We start from the raw sequence: 21,269 nt of genomic DNA, 5'->3' as shown, positions 1-21,269 counted from the left end.
ACTCCAGGCTGACAGGAGCCGTCCGTAGGCCAGAGAAACAGTTGAAATCTTTGTTGAGAGTGTAAATCTGTAGGTCAGAGTTCCTCATTCCTGCAGAGTTTAGTTTTATTGTGATCCAACACACCTGGCTGCAATTTTCAAGCAAAGTCAAAGACTGTGATTAGTCGATTCGAGTGTGTTTAGTGTTATTAGTTGGATCTGAACTTCACAGGAACGTGGCTCTGCAGGAACAGGAGTGATTAACCCTATCGTTAAATAAACTAACATCAGACTGAAATAAAAAATATATAAAATATTTCTTTTTAGTTTACGTTAGCACTAAAATTACTAACTTGAAATTGGTAAAAGCTAAACCAAACTAAAACTGAATAGACAATTTAAAAAAAAAAATCAAAAATCAAAAATAGTAATATTTAAAAAGAACAAAAAATCCAAAAAAGACAAAAATACATAAAATATCACTGGGTAATTAAAAAAAAATACATAAATACATAAAAATAAAATAAAACAAACTTAATACAGATTGTTCATTAGACTATGAGCATGTACTAGTAAATTGGGTAAAAATAAAATAAAACACAGTATAAAATAAATTTTTGTAACATGTATTGAATACAAAAAAATACTTGTTTTAAATGTATTAAACACATAAAATAAAATTAAATAAAATAAAATAATACAAATATTAAGATTAGAAACATTTGTTAAATCACCTGAGTAAATTTAAAAAAATACATAAAATAAAATTAAATAAAAGACCTTTTTTTAAGGAATACAGACAAAAAGAACAAAAAGTCATAAAAAATACATAAAATATCACTACGTCAAAAATGGCAAAAGTAACTAAATAACTAAATAAAAATCCAAAATCAAACAAATTAAATAATATTTAGCATAAAGAAAATTCATTTAATTTATGCTCATTTGAAAATAAATGTAATTTGCAAAATAATGTTTTATAATATTTAATATTTTAATTTAATCAATAAATTATAAATATTTATAAATTAATACATAAATCCAAAAGGCAGAAATGAATATATTTAGCATAAAGTAAATGAAGCTAGTTTATACTGATTTTACTTTTAATAATAAAAAATAATTGTAATGAAACGTTTTTAATAATATTGATATAATACAATATTAAAATGCTCATAAATGTTTATAAAGTAGTAAATAAAAATAAATACCCACTGTCAATTACACTACACTTAATTTTAAGTATATCACAAGAATAATTAAAATTTGGGGAAATAATTTGTAAATAATATTTAGTTTAAAAAACAAAGCTAACTTATTTAAATAAAAATAATTGTAATTTACAATATAACGTTTTATTTAATTTAAATTATAACAGTTATATAATTTAATATTTTAATTTTATAAATAATATATAAATAAATAAATAACCCAACATAAATATTAAACACAAAGCTAATTTAGTCTGATTTTAATTACAAAAATAATTGTAATTTACAATATGTTTTACAATATTTATATAATGTCATATTTTTATTTGATCAATATATATATATATATATATATATATATATACATACATACATATATATATATATATATATATATATATATATAATATTGCGAAATGTGTTTAATTGCCATGAAAACAATAGCAAAAATAAATAAATAAATAAATAAATAAATAAATAAATAAATAAATCCAAAAGGCAGAATGAATATATTTAGCATTAAGAAAATGAAGCTATTTTATACTGATTTTAATTTGATAAAAAATTATTGTAATTAAACGTTTTTTAATAATTGATTTTAATGTTGATTAATATTAAAATGTTTATAAATATGTTTATAAATATTTATAAATATAAATATATAGATATAATATAGATACAGATAATAATATAAATAGATATAGATAATAATATAAATATAGATCAATATTTACATATTTATAAATAATAATACAAATAAATAAATAAATAAATAAATATATATATATATATATATAAATAATATTGCAAAATGTGTTTAATTGCCATGAAAACAATAGCAAAAAAATAAAAAATAAAAATAAATATATATGCAAACTACAATTACTATTATTTTGTTATGTTAATGTTGTTTCATGTTCTTCATAGGCTTTGTTAAATTTGCCCTACTGCATTTCCAACAATCACAACTAATTTACATTTTGCTTGTCTTTATGAATTGAGCCATTCAAGTCTTTAAAAAGAAAACTTTTCCAAAGCCCTGCCAAGCATTTTTTTCCCTCTCTGATGAGAACGCGGAATCTGGCTATGAATTATTCAACCAGACGCAGCAAACGTCTCGCACTCTTCTCCCGTTTCCTCGCGTCACCCTGATGGCGCTATAAACGTGAGCCGAGCGTCAGCGGCACAGCAGAGCCATTCATGCTCAATCCTGGCAGCTCGGGACTGATTAATGTGGGAAACTCTTTTGGATGGTGAAATCATGTTAATGGATTAAGCGCTGAAAAAATCCACACACAGCTGCTTTAGCTTTGCCCAGTTCTCACAAGCTGAAAATGATTTCTGTAATACAATCAATTAGGAGACATTTTTGAAGAGACTGACCTCGTCCTGCGGAGAATCCGAGTCCAGTTTGAGCGAGAGGTACATGACTATGTGTGGGACGTGTGCGATGGACATCTGGAGTTCGACCGTGTCCTCGCCCCACAGGAGCCTCACCAGCTGACTGACCGCAGGAGCCGCTTTCGCTCTCGAGTCCGGACCGACGGGACACACCGTCTCCAGAGTTAACCTCACCTGAGAAACAGACACACAACCTCAAATAAATACTGTGAGAATATCAACACTTAAAAAGGATATCAAGCTTTTAAGAAAATCTATAAAAATAGGGCTAAGAGTACTTTGACACATTAAGAAATGTTCCATATTTATTCTGAATGGACTAAAAAGCATTTTGTTTTGTTTTAGGGTGAAATGAAATGTAACCCTAGACAACAAAACCAGTCATAAGAGTCATTTTTAATGGGATTTAAAAAATCATCTAAAAGCTGAATAAATAAGCTTTCCATTGATGTATGGTTTGTCAGGATAGGACAGAATTGGCTGAGACACAACTATTTGAAAATCTAGAATCTGAGGGTGCAAAAAAAATCTAAATATTGAGAAAATCGTCTTTAAAGTTCTTAGCAATGCATATTACTAATCAAAAATTAAGTTTTGATATATTTACGGTAGGAAATTTACAAAATATCTTAAATGGAACATGATCTTTACTTAATATCCTATTTTTGGCATAAAAGACAAATTAATCATTTTGACCCATACAATGTATCTTTGGCTATTGCTATGAATATAGCTGTGATACTTATTGACTGGTTTTGTGTTTCAGGGTCACAAATGTCAAATAAATTAATATATTTAAATTATATTACATTATTGAGCATTAATTATTTTTTACAATAATAAATATGTATATAATGGGTTTTTTTATTATTATTTGGGGTAATATTTATTTCAATCCAAAAATTTAACAGCAGAAATTAAACTAAATATATAATTAAATTAATTAAATACATGATCTAAAAAAGTGCCATTAATATAAAATTTTATTTAACAATATATTATTTTATAATATTATATATTATATATATATATATATATATATATATAAACTTACATACATATTTAATAATTAATAGAATTTTACAGTAGATAATATGTATATAACATGTATAATAATTTTTTTGATTTATTGTGGTGATATTGTTTTAATCCAAATATTTTACGACAGAACTTAGGCATAATATTTATTTAAATTAAATAATTAAATAACTACTCCAAAAAATGTAATCAACATTGCTATATTTTTACAATATATTTTTCTGCATTACATTATATTTATAATGTATATTTATAATAATGTATAATAATTATAAACAACTAATGTAACAATTAAATTATTAATTTAAAACATCTATATCTATAACTATATCTATATAATAACGTCATAGTTATAAATAATAAAGTGAAAATATAAATATAAAAATATTATATTGTAAATCAAAATGTTTACGGGACATTAGGTAAATTATTTTTTTTTACAATATTTTAATTTTATAACAATATTATTATTTATTTAGCAATCATATATATATATAATTTAATTAATATAATATAATTTAGGAATCTATTCAAATTTTTTACTGTACTACAATGATTATGTCCTGGCAGAAATTTTCTATTATTATCAAATAAATAACCAAAACATCAATTTTGTACAATTTCTTATTCCTTGTTCATTTCAGTATGAACAGACTGGACATGATCAGAAACAACATATTTTTCTCTCGGTACCAAGGTCAAGCTAATTAAACTTAAAATTAGGAAAAATGTTGAGCACAGCTGTAAATTAACGGTTATTAAAGCCAGATTTGTATTTCTTGGCATCAATAAGTATAAATTATATTTTTGGTCCAACAGACTAACAAAGCTTAACTGATGTAAATAACCTCAGAAAGGCTAAAGAGATGCGGTTGTGTGAAAAGAGACTCTCACTGTGCTCTACCAAAGGTTGTTTCAGTAATTCAGAAACATAAACAGCTTTCGCAGTAATACTACGCTAATTCTCCAAATCTGAACTGTCTATATCTGATTTTCTGCAAGCAAAGTTATTTTGATGGCATAAAAGCAAGAGAACATGTTTTGGACCTAAATACCGCATCCAATTGTATCACTGACTTTAAAACCCAAACATTTAAACAGTAGAGTAGGTTAGAAGAAATTACTACTTATATTCAACATGGATGTAATCCAAAGTGACAGCAAAGACATTTATAATGTTAGAAAAGATTTCTATTTCAATATGCAAATCAGCATATTAGAATGAATTTTATACTCCTAGCTACCCTGGTGTGCCAAAAAAAAGTAATATTAATGGGAATATACTTTAGAGATATTTCACTTAGACAAATTTTTAGGGGTGCCAATAATTGTGGCCAACGTGAACATAATGAGAAATCCCCCCCATTTTCCATCGTTTTACTTCAATGAAAGGTTAGAATTTTGTGAATTTTTCAAATGAAAGATCTGAAGGATAAACAATGCAGATTTATTTTCACAGTCCCCTTTGCTCATATTTACTAAAGGTGCCAATATTAGTGGAGGGCACTGTACATATGTATCATATAATGTCCAATTGTCCATAAAATGTATAGATAATGTCCTGGCTGTCCTTTATATTATCTATAATAGCCTATATATATAATGTCAATGATTTTAAACCCCAAACGTTTAAATAGTAGTGTATATTGAAGGAAGTGCTACTTTCATTCAGTAAGGATGCATTAATGTCATCAAAAGTGACAGCAAAGACATTTATAATGTTAGAAAAGATTTCTATTTCAAATAGTTTTCAACAGCAAATCAGCATATTAGAATGAATTCTGAAGGATCATGTGACACTGAAGACCGGAATAAATTCAGCTTTGCATCACATGAATAAATTACATTTTAAAATATATTCAAATAGAAAACAGTGCTTTTAAATTTTAATAATATTCTACATAATATTACTGATTTTACTGTATTTTTAATCAAAGCAGCCTTGGTGAGCAGAAGACCCGAAACGTTCAAATCACACATATGCCTTATGATTTAACGTACACATGTAGCTCCAAAGTCAGCCACATACTGCTGCTAAAAACAAATCTTAACTTTCTAAGATTGCACAGATCATAAAAGCAGTCACTCAGAGATCAATGAGAGCAGCGGCTCAGAGAAAGCGGCGTATTCACTCCCACGCGGCTGTTTAACATGCAGAGCCGAGCACACATGAATGTCTGCTGACCGCAAACAGCTGGCCTGCAGCGCTGAGCTCGAGGACAACGAGCGGGAAAACCACAGCAGCCTGTTATTAGAGCGTGTGGAGGACTGCGGCTTCCACAGCGACCTCACATTCACATCACAGATCTCATTTGTAAGGCCGTTTGGATAAAAGCGTCTGCTAAATGAATCGATGTAAATGTAGATATGATGTCATCATGCATTAGGGCCAAAACCAGGAGGTTCAGCTTGACTGGCTGACACTTTGGAGATTAAATGTTAAATGTCAGATAAATGTGACCGTGGACCACAAAACCAGTCATAAGGTTAAATTTTACAAAACTGAGATTTATACATCACATGAAAGTTCAATAAATAAGCTTTCTATTGATGTATGGTTTGTTAGAATAGGACAATATTTGACCGATACACATCTATTTGAAAATCTGGAATCTGAGGGTGGAAAAAAAAATCTAAATACTGAGAAAATCACCTTTAAAGTTGTCCAAATTAGGTTCTTAACAATGCATTTTACAAATCAAAAATTACATTTTGATATATTTACAGTAGGAATTTTACAAAAAATCTTCATGGAACATGATCTTTACTTAATTTCCTAATGATTTTTGGCATAAAAGAAAAATCAATAATTTTGACCCATACTAATGTATTTTTGGCTATTGCTACAAACATACCCCAGCGACTTAAGACTGGTTTTGTGGTCCAGGGTCACAAATATTAAATGTTGTATGTATATTATACTATTATTATATTATTAAATGCTGTATGTATAATATCCAAGGTACACATTTCTAGTAATTGTACAGTTAATTCTCATATTGTATTCTCAGAAGGTTCTGAAACTTTTTTTTAATAAAAAGGGTTATGTTGACCTATTAAGATTTTGCTTAGATCTACATTATAAATAATTATTTTGTACAATTTTATTACATTTTTTTCAGAGGTAAATCCATAACAAATTGCAATTTTTAACAACATTTCAAATGTGATTTGTGAGATTTGTTGTATTTTGAATTTAATTTTACTTTGTTTAAGGCAAAACGTTGATCATACTGATTTCAAACTTAAGAATTCATTAGTTTGAATATATATTAACCCAAACACTATCATAACATCTTACTTGATTATTCAATATAATTTATTTTGACAAAACACCCCATGTTTCGGTCGTAAAAGCACAAATTCTGTATTTTGACTGCATTTCTGCATGTCTGCATATATTTGATTAAAACATACAGTAAAAACATAATATTGTGAAATATTATTACAATTTAAAATTAGTTTTTTTTTTATAGATTTTAAAATCTAACTTATTACTGTAAGTCAATTTATATAAAGTTTTGTATGAAAAATTAAAATTGATTTGTGATTAAAACAAAAATAGCACTGTTTTTGCCTTTTTATGTCTATTCTATAAATATGTTTATAGTCCTGGTTTCCTCTACAGGGCTTTCCTCTACAGGGGACGTAGCATAACATATGAATTAAAATATAATTTTTCAAAAATTGTATTTTTCAATTTTGTTCTTATACTCTAAAGTTTAGAGTCTAAACAATGCAATGACATGAAAAATACTAAAACCTCAAAAAAAAAAAAAAATTCCTGGTAGTCATAAAATGAAATTTAACCGATTTCAACTTCATTTTTAAGTTACGAGATTCAACATGATTTTATAAGTCAGTTTAATATACTTTCCCCCGGTTTCACAGACAAGGCTTAAGCCTAGTCCTAGACTAAAATGTAAGTCTGAGCTGTTTTAACTGAAACAAAATTGCACTGATTGATCTTAAAATGTATCAGTGCCGTTGTTTTGTCTCAAGATGCACACCTGTAATGTTTTTTTCCAAGCATGTTTATAAAAATGACTTAAATGTCCTAATTGAACTATGGCCTAATCCTGGCTTAGTCTAAGTCCTGTCTGTGAAACCGGGCCTTTAAGTTTAAAAAGCTTGTATAGTTCGATTAAGTATAAGGCAGTAACTGAACTGTAACGTTTTTACGGTGTGTAGAAGAAAACTGTAAAATTGTGAAATATTATTACAATTTAAAATAACAATCGTTTTATGTGAATCTATATTAAAATATAATTTACTCAAGGGACCAAAGTTGAGTTTCTGGCATCATTACTTTAGTCTTCAGAGTCATGTGATCCTTCAGAAATCATTCTAATATGCGGATTTGCTGCTTAGGACACGTTTATGATTATCATCAATGTTGAAAACAGTTGTGCTGCTTCATATTTCTGTAGAAACTGTGGTAAATTTTCTTTAGGATTATTTAATAAATAGAAAGTTCAAAAAAACTGAACATCGGTGTCAGTGTCCAAAGAAAGGCTGCCGCCAGTGGACACAATGGGTTTGTTCCTGTGGTTTAGTAATTCTTAAGTTCAGTCTTGACATTGAAAGTTACCAATCACGCAACTCCTACCTTATAATTTCATAAATCGTCAGCCGAAAACGAAGCTCATTTTAAAATCTTGGCAAGTCTGTGGAAACCTCACGAGAGCACAGTTCGTCTACCCTAATATCATAATAGCCTCGTCTGTCCTTTTTTGTCCTACGGTGTAATTTGCTATCGGTTCTCGTCCTTTAATCACTTTCTCCCTCTCTCTTCTCCGCAGGATAATGGCTCTTTTCCTGTGGCCTACAAAAACAAGCGTTACCATAACCGCCGTCGCTACCGGGGTGACGCGACTCTGTAATTTCAACATTCCGTCCTCTTTCAGGCGACTGAGTGAACAAAACCAGCTTGAGAAGTGATCAGCTAGAAAGCATTCTCAGAAAGAAGCGGCGTCTAGCTATAGTTATAGAAAAACACGGCTGCAGAACATCAGCCTTTGACTGAACTGAGAGTGATGCTTGCTTGTGAGAAACCCCCATGATGCTACACAATCTTAAAATGCTTCTTTATTCTCATCGAACAAACTTTCCAGTGAACAAAAGGTTCTTTATAACAGAAAAAGGTTATCGGGATTATTTAAATGCTTTTTACACTATAAAATGGTTCTTTTTAAGATTTATTTACTGAAAGGTTCTTTGAAAAACTGAAAATGTTTCTTCTATGCATTGTTTTTAAGATTGTACTGCAAAAATAAGTCTTCTTGGACTTTTGGTCTTGTAAAAATTGCTTAAAATACTTCCTACAACACTATATCAGATATAAAGATGTCTTTTTACAGCATCTTTAACCTTTTTTTAAGAGGTTTTTATGCTCACAAGTCTGCATTTATTTGATCAAAAATACTGTAAAAAAATATTCTGAAATAATATTATAATTTAAAATAACTGTTTTGTTTTTAAAAATATTGTAGAATGTAATTTATTTCTGTGATCAAAGCTGAATTTTTAGCATCATTACTCCAGTCTTCAGCGTCACATTATCCTACCGAAATCATTCTAATATACTAGTTTGCTGCTCAAAACAATTTTGAAAACAGTTTTTGTACGTCATAGTTTTTTTGTAGAAAACTTAAGGATTCTTTGATGAATGTACAGTTCAAAACAACATTCATTTAAAATAGATATCTTTTGTTACATTAAACACGCCTTTAAAGTCACTTTTGATCAACCTAATGCATCCTTGCTAAATAAAGGAGTGAAAAAAGGGTGGTTGTTTACTGGTTAGAGTCTCCATGATATTCTTATCTCTATGGTTTAGGGAAAAAATATTAAAACTCATTGTTTATAGAAACGTAGCAGCACATCTCTCATTCATGACGTAGGATGAATGTTAGGGAATAAGTTGTGTGCCAAAGTTTAATAGTTGTGGTTCAGATCACTAATGTTTTAAACGTGCCTTTTTAAAAATATGGTTGTTCACAACTGTTTTAAGTTTAAATACTCTTATTTTCAAACACCAGTTGAGCTGAGTTAGAGCTCATTTGCAACATGCATTAAGACTTCACACAGCTTCTGGGTTTGGGGTTTAGATGAAGTGTTTTGGGTTGAAATCAATCACTATTTTGGCCATAAACAGAAAATGCAGTTGAAAACTGCATGGCTTCACCAACATTTTGCAACAAGCAACAGCTTCACCAACCCAAAGAGCTCAGCGGCAGCTTACGACATCAGGAAACCATCAAAGCTTAATGCACATCGACAGTCCATTTGTCTTGTTTATGACAAGATTACGCCAATATTTCAGTAAGCACATTTTACCAAATTAGGTTTAACTCTTAACAATTTGTTAACATAAAAAGTATTGTTAGTCTGGAAGGTTTTCGGGAAAAGAATAAAACCCAAGAGGCAAGCCCGAGAGGCACCAACCAGAAACCAAAAGCAATTTTAGAAAGTGCTCATCTGAAAAGATTATGTCTTGTTAAAAAAACTCATTTCAAGCCAGTTAAGTCAAATTAATCCCTTAAAAACAGACCTCAGTTGCCCAAACATAGAGTCGACCTGATGTGCCCTCAGCACTCGTGAGTTTACGGGAGGTCTGTGGGCAGGAAAACTGAGCGTTTGTCTTACAAGTGGTGAAAAGCATCTGAGATTTAGTTTTTTCTCAGCTTTCATCCTTATATTTACCTCAGGGTTGAATTATTTGACTGCTGTGGGTGAACATTTGTTCACTGTTCGAACTTCAAAAAGAACTTTGGCTCTGTTTCCATTTCAAGCATTTAGATTTAAAGGCACAAAAACACACATACCTGTGTGGGGCCCGGTATACAGGACAAAACCCTCTCAATGTTTTCTGAAGTAACGTCCACATCGTCCACAGCAACCAGGGCATCACCTAGAGAGAACATGAAAAAATGAGCATCTGCAACATTTCGCCTGATCTTCCAGTGTGCAAACAGCTTAGGTAAATGATATCTCTATCACCAGATAAAACAATGCACTTCAAACAGCACCTCCACCTGCCTTCAGTAGATTTACACACTCTTCCCTTTGTGGCATACAAAGATTTCCCTCAGTTATTTCAGATAAACGGTCTAATTGCTTTAGTATGGACGGGCGTTTGAGAAACAATCGTAAAAAGCTGCTGGGGAAAGAGTTTTCGGGGTGGTGTAACCCGTTTGGAATTTCTTTGGTCTGTCTCGGGTAGAAAACGACTGCGGGTTCCCCTTGAATGTCGTTTTAGGACATCAACAGAAAAACATTCACTGTAAATACACAGCACGATTGAAAAAACAGCTTCCAATCATATGATTTCATTACCAAATGTGCTGGGAACATAAAACTAGAGTGTTTAACAGGCAGTTGTGAGAGAGAGTTTGAGTAAAACCAACCACAACACTAAGCTCCAACTTGACTTAACAGCTTAATTACTTTAACCAGAAGAAAATCTGTGCCGCTTGCCTGTGAAAAACTCACCAGGTGTTTCGAATGCAAGCAAGTCGCTTCAAATAAGCAATGTCATCTAAGAAGATTCATGTCTTTCTTTCTACGGTTGCAAAGAAATGAAGGGTTTTGAGGAAAACATTCAAGGATTTTTCTTCAATAAGAGTCAACGGGTTGAAGGTCCAAACCGCAGTTTCCATGCAGTTTCGAAGGGTTCTACACAATCACAGTCAAGGAATAAGGGTCTTATCTAGCAAAACAATCAGTCATTTTCTAAAAAAAAGGGTCAAATTTATATTTTAACCACAAATGATCGTCTTGCACTTAGCTTGACTTAACGCAATTTTTCGCCTTACTCTACCTTTTTGAACCAAAGTACACAGATGAAGAACTAACCGTGTGGACTTTCCAACATGATTACGTAATACATGAGGTTGCGGACGAGCATTTGTGGTTGAAAAGTATATAAATGTTTATTTTTATTTAGAAAACAACTGATTGTTTCACTAGATAACACCTTTATTCTCTGGCTGGGATTGTATAGAGCCCTTTGAAGCTGCACTGAAATTATCCCGTTGGCTCCCATTGAAGTCCACTATACAGGGAAAATCCTGGAATGTTTTCCTCAAAAAACTTAATTATTTTTTTTTTACTAAAGAAAGAAACTCAGGACCATCTTAAATGACATGGAGGTGAGTAAATCTTTTGGAAATTTGTATTCTGGAAGTGAACTACTCATTTAACGAATTGGTCTGAGCGACACCCATTTGTACAAATTGGTGCGTATCTGCTACAAGTAATGTCCTAACGTAACGAAACTTGAAATAGGCGAACAACAGGGCATTCTGGTGACGCACACCAAATTTGGTCCAATTTCACCAATAGGGGGCGCAAAAAACGAAAAACTAGTGATGGGTGCTTTTAAAACAGTGCTTTATGATGCTTCAAAACTATTCAGAATCATTTGTTTCAGAGTGCATATCAAACTTTGAAAGTCACATGATTTCAGTAAAATTGGCTTCATGTTGTCACCTTTTCGAAATGTTTCAAAGTTTAATTGGTTCGCCACTAGGGGTGATTTCAGTAAACCCATGAACCAGTTTTTATGGTTTTTACCCAATCTTGGATAATTTTATAAATCTGTAGATGTTTTTTTAATGACACATGTGTATAATAAAGGAATTGTAGTAGTTAAAGCATGTTTGGCCTACGTTTTTGTTGCATTTGCACAGTTTTGACCAACAAAAGTAACTCCATATTTGAGCATTTCGAAACAATGAATCATTTTGAGAAGCAATTGGTTCAATTGATTCCAAGTGTCAGAATGCTTTATTTTTTCCCATCTCTAAGAAAAACCACTACAACTCCACAACTGTTTTATCCATGAAGCTGAAACTGCCTGAACTTTTCCTACTAGCACGGGTATATTTGGCCAAAAATACATTGTATGGGTCGAAATGATACATTTTTCTTTTATGCCAAAAATCATTAGGATATTAAGTAAAGATCATGTTCCATGAAGATATTTTGTAAATGTCCTACTGTAGATATATACAAATTTTGGATTAGTAATATGCATTGCTTAAAACATCATTTAGACAACCTTAAAGTGGATTTTCTCAATATTTAGATTTTTTTTGTAGATTTTCAAATTATTTATTCAGCTTTCAGATGATGTAAAGATCTCAGTTTCAAAAAATGACCCTTATTACTGTTTTTGTGGTCCTGGGTCACATATTATTTGTAAAGACATATATCAGTTGTATTACCTATTTGTCTACTTGAACTATTGGTGCTTAGACCCCAATAATTGCCACTTTAAATTGAATAACATTTTTTTAACATTTTTCTGATCAAATAAATGCAGCCATGGTGAGCAGAAGAGGCTTATTCAAAAACCAAACCCAAACTTAGACAGTAGCGTAAGACTGTAACTAAAAATACTAGTGACATTCCAAAACTAATCCACTCCTTGTCTAGCTGTGCTTACCGATAAGGATTTCTGCACACTTGCTAGCAGGACTGTGTGGGACAAGACCATGGATGATGAGTTTCCCCCCTCTTTTCCCTGTATTTCCTCCTGGACGGTGAACGACACCCAGCAAGGCCTCTAACAAACCGCCTCTCTCAGGAGATGGAGGCGAGGCACTACCGAGCCGTTTGGGGTTCAGATAGACGCACACGTCCTTCAGACGCTGCTGCTGGACCACAACTCCAGGCCGCTGGCCCGCTTGATTCTTCAAGATAGAAGGAGGACGCTGGGAAGACCCTGCGTCTTTTCCATCAGTGGCTTTTCTTTGAGACGGCCGCCGCTTTCGCCTCAGGATCTTGGTGAACTTCTTGAGCTTTGCTTCTGATTTGCTGCCAGAGGCTGCTTTCTTTTTGCCATTGTCTGTGATAACTTCAGCCTCCTTTTCACTGAAGCGGACGTGATTGGTGGCAGCGGACTGATTGGCAGAGACTTGGGCCAGCAGAGCTTCTTCCTCTCCCTCACTCAGCTCCAGATAAAAGAGTTCACCATTCTTCTGGACGTCATCCAGCCATTCTGGCTCCAGGTCACTGTGCCACAAAACATAGAGTACATTAGAGCAAGCGATTTGGACACTTGAAATGTCTGAAGGTCATTATTCACAGAACTAACTTTTCGGAGTCAGCCCAGCTTATTGTGCTAAAATCTACACTATATCACATTTTGGATTAATTAAAACTAACCCAACTCAATCAATTTTGTAAGCCGACTACAGAAATTGACTGCACATTTGATTTTAGTATTATTTATTATGTACTATTACTCAGAGTAATTTTTTGATTTAGGTTTAGGTTCTGGTTAAGACGATTGTAGTACAATTCTCTGGATACTCTAGGTCAATAATTATCAAATAAATGTTAAAATTTACCTTTTGGACAGCTATAACGGGGGCGATTATAAAAGGGGCCTGTTTAAATGTACCCAAAATCCTATAAAGCCTAAAGGAAAACTCAAAACTTCACGAAACCTGGTGAGCACATGCGACAGGTGTCTAAACAAGCATGCAAATTTTCATGGAGATTGGACCACAGGTGGAATTTTAACAGCTAAAAAGACTTTAAAAAACACAATATTTCAACAGTAACTGACCTCAAATTCCAGATCTGCATATCATATGCTAGATCTCCTCATTCTGAACAACTTTGCCTCTTGGACCACTGCTGCCATTTAAATTGTTCAATAAATATTCAAGATTTTTTAAAAAGGCTACTTTTGCTAACTAGTCCTAGGCAAACTAGTTCGCTCAATCTCAACAAAACCACTGAAATACAATTCTCCGGACCCTCTAGATCCATAATTATCCAAAAAATATTGAACTTAGCTTATTGAAGTAAGCAACAATAGGGTATTTTTAAAGGGACGTGGCCAATCATAATGAAAAGTCTATAAATCCTAAATGAAAGCTCAAAACTTAATGAAACCGATTGAGCATATGCAATAGATGATTCTAAACAAGCACAAAAACATTCCATGGAAATTCAACCATAGTGGTGCTACATCAGTCATAAATGTTAAAAATCATCAGATTTTTATGGTAAACTACCTGAATTTGCCCAAGATGCTTAAATGTCAGAAAATACCAGGTCAGTGTTTCATTCTACTTAAAAAATTGTTTCATTAGAGTAGAGTTTAATATTTTGAATTTATTTAAGATTTTGTTTTCATTTAAATTTTTAAGTTTTAGTCATCTTTTGTTATGTGCTTAAGTGATTTTATTAGTTTTTTAAACATTTCTATTTATTTTATTTTATTTCTGTTAGTTTCCAAGGCATCATTTCATTTATTGGCCTTATTTCAATTATTGAACATGTTGTTTATTAATATTATTTTAGTTTTTGTTAACAGCACTAGACATGAACTTTTCAACATCATAATTTTAGGGTCAAATTTAGATTAAAAGCATATATGTTCGCCTGGACCAAAAAAAAACAGTCATAAGTAGCATGGGTATATTTGTAGAAATAACCAACAATACATTATATGGGTCAAAATGGTAAATTTTTCATTTTGTGCTAAAAATAATGAGTATATTATGTAAAAATCATGTTCCATTAAGATATTTTGTAAATTTCCTACTGCAAATATATCAAAACTAAATTTTTGTTTAGTAATATGTATCGCTAAGCTAATATGCATCAATATTCAGATTTTTTTTTTTTTTGGCATCAGATTCCAGATTTTCAAAGTAACATTTCAGCTAAATATTGTCCTACTCTAACAAACCATATACCAATGAAAATGTATTTATTCAGCTTTCAGATTTCCCTCAAAAAACACCTATTCCTCCTTTTGTGGTCCAGGGTCTCATTTTACATGAGTAGAGGGCTGTCATTTAATAAAAAATATTAATTAAAATATTCTATGTAGTTTCTGAATTAATAAAAGCTCAAACTGCATGTAGACATATTATAATAATACAAAAAATATATATATATAGAAAATGTTTAAATTTGAAGTAGATTAAGATATAGTACACAAACTGTTCTGGATAAGACGACATTTGTCATTTCTACGTGTATGAAAATACTGCAGTCTTTCACTTTGAGCACCAGACTACATTTCAGCACCAATAAGGAAGCATTAGTGTCTTGAAACGCAAACTAAACACTGCATAAGCAATGAGTCAGAATGCTGCAGGGAAAGCCACACATCCTAAAGCTTTGAAACCCGAACCCTCTTCTTCATTCCAGAAAAACTCAGCCAGACATTATGTTTTCTTCTCCATTTCTAAATTAAGCCACACTACTCTGGTGGTTAGCTCTTGGCAACCACGTCCATAAATTCACTAAAGATGGTGAATAGCATATAATTATTTATGATGGCTGACTTTCCAAATTGGAAACAGAAAATCCCCTTAAAAATGAGAGAGGGCAGAGAATGGACAGAGAAGTCGATTTCCCCTTTTAACAAGCCTCTCTTTCTAAACGTGGGTCAGAAGACACCACTTGACTTTCTATATTACTACATCTATATTAATACAGCTGAAGTATACTATGATATACCGGTGTATGTTTACATACACACTGTATATGAATGCAGAATATGTAAATAACAAAACGAAAGTTTTATATTGAAGCATGCATCATGAAGATATCTAATTAGCAATCAAGTTATTACTAATTCTAATTTTATGATTTTGTGGATGTTTCTTACTCGGAGTAATCTGAGTCTGAGTAACTGTAACTTGATGCATCAGAATCAGTTTCGCTCCCTCCTTCGTCCTCCATATTTCCGCGTTTGTCGGACTCAAAACCCGTCTCGTTTCCATCTTTAAAATGTCTAGAAGCCATCAGCACATTTTTCTCCTCAGTAAACTACACTTGTGTCCATTTAGATATGTTTTCTTCTTCTGAACGACAACCGCGTCTTGCCATGTTATCCGCATACGGGTATCACCCACAGGCCACGTGACGCGTTTCTCAAATAGCGATTGGTAGAGTCGAGTCGTTTCTATAGCAACACGGAAGCTTTTGTTGACCAGCGTGGAAAGTACTTACGCTAACTGTTACGCATTAAGAGAAACGACAGCAACAGAATCGTTTAATAGTGTATTTTTTAGTAAAATTAAATAAATAAATGCGACTGAAATAATAAACATTATTAGAGTTTTAAAATATATAACACGTTTAAAATGACATCTAACGCTTCTAAATAAATTATCGACTTAAACTAATAGAAAGTTCGGTTTCAATCCGTTATTATTTATTTATTATATTAAACATTTAATATGTTTGCACTCGAGTGGCCCCCAAAAACCGCACGCGGTCTTTAAATCCCCTTCGGCATGCGAGAAAAAGCTGCTGAGAAATCAACAAACAAAAAACACTCAGTATTTGATCAAATAAACTACTCCTACTAACCTGTAAAGAAGCACACTCCGTATAGAATCAAAATCCTCCAAGTTATTAGAGAAAGACTGAAAAGATCTTCCATCCGAGCAATTATTAAACATTATTTATGCCTCATACTTATAACAAACTGTTTCGTCGTTATTAATAAATTAGCACATCGCCCTCGTTGAAGCCAATAGATCCCATCCGAGCATTAAATTCCTCACTGTATTGAATATAACAGCGATTCAATGCAGAAATGTCATGAATTTGGTAGGTTTTCTCTTTAAAAGCTGTTATCCAAAGTGTTCAAAGCTCCACGATGGCGAATCCGGTTTCTCTGAAAAAGTATGCGGTCTTGAGTATTTCTCCAGACCAAGACAGACAGAGACTGACTGACTGGGTCGATGCTCTTAAAGGCTCATTCTCAAGGCAAATGCAGCATGTGCTTGTGTGTTTGAGTGAGTGAGTGAGAGAGAGAGAGAGAGAGAGAGAGAGAGAGAGAGAGAGAGAGAGAGATGCTGCATTCAATATAAAGCCTGAGCTGCACAGAATAAACGTATCGTTTACCTGTTTAAACGTTTAAGCTGCGTTTAGTCTGCTGCAATTCATAAGGACTTCATATTTCCATCATATAGCTGTCTCAGTCTGTCTGCCATTAAATGTAAAACATATGGGCATCAGAGCTTGTTACCAAAAGTCACACTTTATATATCTATCAGCTGTCTCATAACTCCTCAAATCCCTGATTATAATAACTACCATCATGCAAACATGATCCTGCTCTCTATTTATTAAAAGATTAAATCAGACATTTGACATTTAGATCCCATTTGTTACCCTGGACCACAAAACCTTAAGTCTTAAGTAGCAATTGCCAACAATACATTGTATGGGTCAAAATTATTGATTTTTTCTTATATGGCAAAAATCAGATTATGTTCCGTGAAGATATTTTGTTAATTTTCTACTGTAAATATATTAAAACTTAATTTTTGATTAGTAATATGCATTGCTAAGAACTTTAGTTGGACAACTTTAAAGGTGATTTTCTCAATTTAGTTTATTTATTTATTTATTTTGCATCCTTAGATTACAGATTTTTCAAGTTGTGATGTTTCATGGTTGTATCCCGGCCAAATATTGTCCTATCCTAACAAACCATACATCGATGGAAAGCTTGTTTATTCAGCTTCAGATGATGTATACAATTCAAAATTTCAATTTTAAAATTTACCCTCATGACAGGTTTTGTGGTGAAGACTCACGTTTAGATTTTGATCCCTGGAAATGCAACATGTTTAAGTATTCCTGGCCAAAATATTTAGGTATATTTAGAACATCCAGAACTTAAAATTATATTTTAAAACTTTGTGTATATATAAATTCTAAAGATAATACTTTAAGTATTATTTGCATACTAGCATACTATATACTACTGCCGCTCAAAAAGTTTGGGATCAGTCCATTTTTAATGTTTTTTTAAAGATATTTCTTATGCATATAAAGGCTGCATGTATTTGATCAAAAATACAGAAAAAAAACTGTAATATTGTGAAATATTATTTAAATTTAAAATAACTGTTTTCTATGTGAATATATTTTAAAATGTAATTTATTCCTGTGATACAAAGCTGAATTTTTAGCATCAGTCTTCAGTGTCACATAATCCTTCAGAAATCATTCTAATATACTGATTTATTATCAAAGTTGCAAACAGTTGTGCTGCTTAATATTTTTTGGAACTTGTGCTACTTCAAAGTGATAAAAGGTTAAAAAGAAAAGCATTTATTTAACATAAAAAGGTTTTCTATACACTACTGTTCAAACCTAAATTTTTATTTTCTTTTTTAAAAATAAATTCACCACTTTTAATCACTAAGGATGTGTTTAATTAATAAAAAGTGAATAGAAATGATTTATATTTTGAATAAATGCTGTTCTTTTTAGGAAAGGACTTGTTATTGTTTTTAACTTCAAAGAATCCTAAAAAAAAAAAAGAAAAAATAATCACAGGTTCAAAAAAATAATAATATTTGGCAGCACAGCTGTTTCCAACATTGAAAATTCCAATAATAAATCAGCATATTAGAATGATTTCTGAAGGATCATGCGACACTGAAGACTGCAGTAATAGCTGATGAAAATTCAGCTTTGCATCACAGGAATAAATTATATTTTAAAGTATATTAAAACAAAAAAACATTATTTTATATTTATAACATTTTCAATATTTTTTTTTTCATTTTTCATTATTTTATTTTATTTACTGATCTTTTCTGCCATATGTTAGATATCGCACGTGTAATATGCATGTGTGCTATCCTCTAGATATGATTCATACAGCAGACTAATGGAAGTCTAGTTCACCTAGTGGTTGAAATATATAACTGCAGGTTGATTTCCATCACGGAACGATGATTGAAGTCGAGTTGCATGACAGGACTTAGTTTTCTGAAGCACCAACATATGTATAACTTATATATTGTTTCTTCTACAGCTCAGATATACTATGTATTGCAATTTTCAAATGTATTTTTTATGAACCTTAAACGTGTTTAGTTAAACACACATGACAAATAAAGCCAGCTCAGAATGAAAAGGAAAGTTGGCACAGAGGAGGATTGTGGGTAATGGCTTTAACTACAACTTAAGTTTTATATTTTACGTACTTTATTAAACAAAATAACCTTTAATTTAAATACAAAGTGCTTAAACATATAGTAATGAATGTATTGTCACAAAAATATATGACTTGATGGAATTCAACACTTTTAGTTTAAGTCACCGCTGCTTCATCAGACAACACTGAAGCCACGTTTAACTTATCTAAATCAGTTCAATCAGTTCAATCTCATGTAATGTGTTAAGTCTTTACGTATAGGATATACTCCTGCTGTTTTTATATTGATTCGGGCTCCTAAAACGAGAAGTTTTGCACGTTGTTTTTATCATCGGTTTAAAAGTCCCTCTGTGACGTCATCGTTCACTACCGTCCTCGAGTCTGCTGTTCTCTCTGATGCGGTTCCCGCCGAGCGCATTGTGAAGTTAAGACTATACTTTCAGGGATCATTTCTATAGTTTCTAACTTGAAATGTGTTTCTAAAGAGTTACGTCTCCCAAACCACGATGATGAGTGATAATGTACTCTTCTGAGCGTGAATCGGATGACATTCTGTGAATCTTTCACGGAGAGTTATCATTGATGAACGTTCATTGATTCTTGCAGAATCTATGAGGAAGAGTGCATAATCAGAGTGGTTCATTATTGCAAATGTGAAAGAAAGAAAAAAAAAATTAGTGAAAATTTCAGGTTAACATGAATAATTTAATCTAATTTTATAACTACTATTTAAATATTCATTAGTTAGGTTTGAGGTGTGTATTCGTGTTAGTCTTACCTCGTTGTAAGTGTGTTTTTATAAGTAACAATTCAATTAGAGAGTTCTGAAATCCAACTCCTACTAATTAGAAGTGGGCCATATTGTAAATATTGGTTTTGCTCCAATACTAAGTAAATACAGGTCGAATATTACCCATACCAATACTTTTTCTTTCAAAAACATAAATGTAAATGACCAAATACCCTGTGTGTTAACAATAATTAATGTTGATATGACTATAATATCAAATTACATTGTAATTATTTGACCCTCTAACTCTAGCACCCTTTATTGTAATTATATTCTTTATAATTTTTTTTAGACTTATACTTTAATCATTTACCTACTGCTTGTTTCTTAACAAAAAAGGAAAAAAGCTTGCTTGCACTAGCTTGCTTTTTCTTCTTTTGTATTATATCTATCTATCTATCTATCTATGAAAAAAATTGCTATGTGGACTGTGTCTAAAGGAGACTTGTCATAGCACTTGCATGTTATTGCTCTTTTGTTGATTCTGATTGCTTCCAGGTCCTCTTCAGGTAAAAGCGTCTGCTAAATGTCTAAATGTAAATGTAATAATACATTCACCTTAAAATTCTGAGGATATTCGTCGCCTTTCTAAAAGGAGTTTGCAAGCAGAGGATTTCAGAATATGAAAGCAATGCATATAGTTGTATGTTATAGGGCTGGGCAATTAATCGAAAAGTAATCGAAATCGACATTCAGAACCTTTAATCGATCAAATTTTTCCAGGTCAATTATTTCAATTACTTTCCCTTTAAAAACACTACTGCGTGTGGAGTCACGTGACCCCGCTCCTTTACGTTGCGTTATTCCGCCGACATGTCGATGGAGAGCTTAAACAGTATTTATACAGTAAAAAGTATTTACAGGATATACAAGAGTAATTTTATTTAGAAGAGATACTGCTTATTTT

At 31.8% G+C, this 21,269-nt stretch overlaps 1 protein-coding gene and 1 non-coding gene across 2 annotated transcripts in view; one reads left to right on the top strand and one right to left on the bottom strand.

The window, feature by feature from the left end:
* intu (inturned planar cell polarity protein) overlaps positions 1 to 16,484 on the bottom strand; it is a 43,041-nt gene extending 26,557 nt beyond the window's left edge. Inside the window, exons 1-4 of the mRNA XM_073836454.1 lie at positions 16,273 to 16,484; positions 13,081 to 13,649; positions 10,457 to 10,542; positions 2,574 to 2,765 (exon numbers count right to left, since the gene is read on the bottom strand). Coding sequence (XP_073692555.1) covers positions 2,574 to 2,765; positions 10,457 to 10,542; positions 13,081 to 13,649; positions 16,273 to 16,409 — 984 coding nt within the window. The 5' untranslated portion in view covers positions 16,410 to 16,484. The remainder of the gene's footprint in view (positions 1 to 2,573; positions 2,766 to 10,456; positions 10,543 to 13,080; positions 13,650 to 16,272) is intronic.
* Positions 16,485 to 19,999: 3,515 nt separating this feature from the next.
* On the top strand, positions 20,000 to 20,211 carry LOC141332555 (small nucleolar RNA U3). Its single transcript, XR_012355333.1, has one exon. It is a non-coding gene; the product is annotated as a small nucleolar RNA U3 (small nucleolar RNA).
* The last annotated feature ends 1,058 nt before the right edge of the window (positions 20,212 to 21,269 follow it).

This window comes from Garra rufa, chromosome 3 (genome assembly GCF_049309525.1).
Source record: "Garra rufa chromosome 3, GarRuf1.0, whole genome shotgun sequence".
NCBI classification, from domain to species: domain Eukaryota; kingdom Metazoa; phylum Chordata; class Actinopteri; order Cypriniformes; family Cyprinidae; genus Garra; species Garra rufa.
Note: the sequence above shows the minus strand (reverse complement) of the source record. Positions and strands in the feature narration are given on the sequence as shown.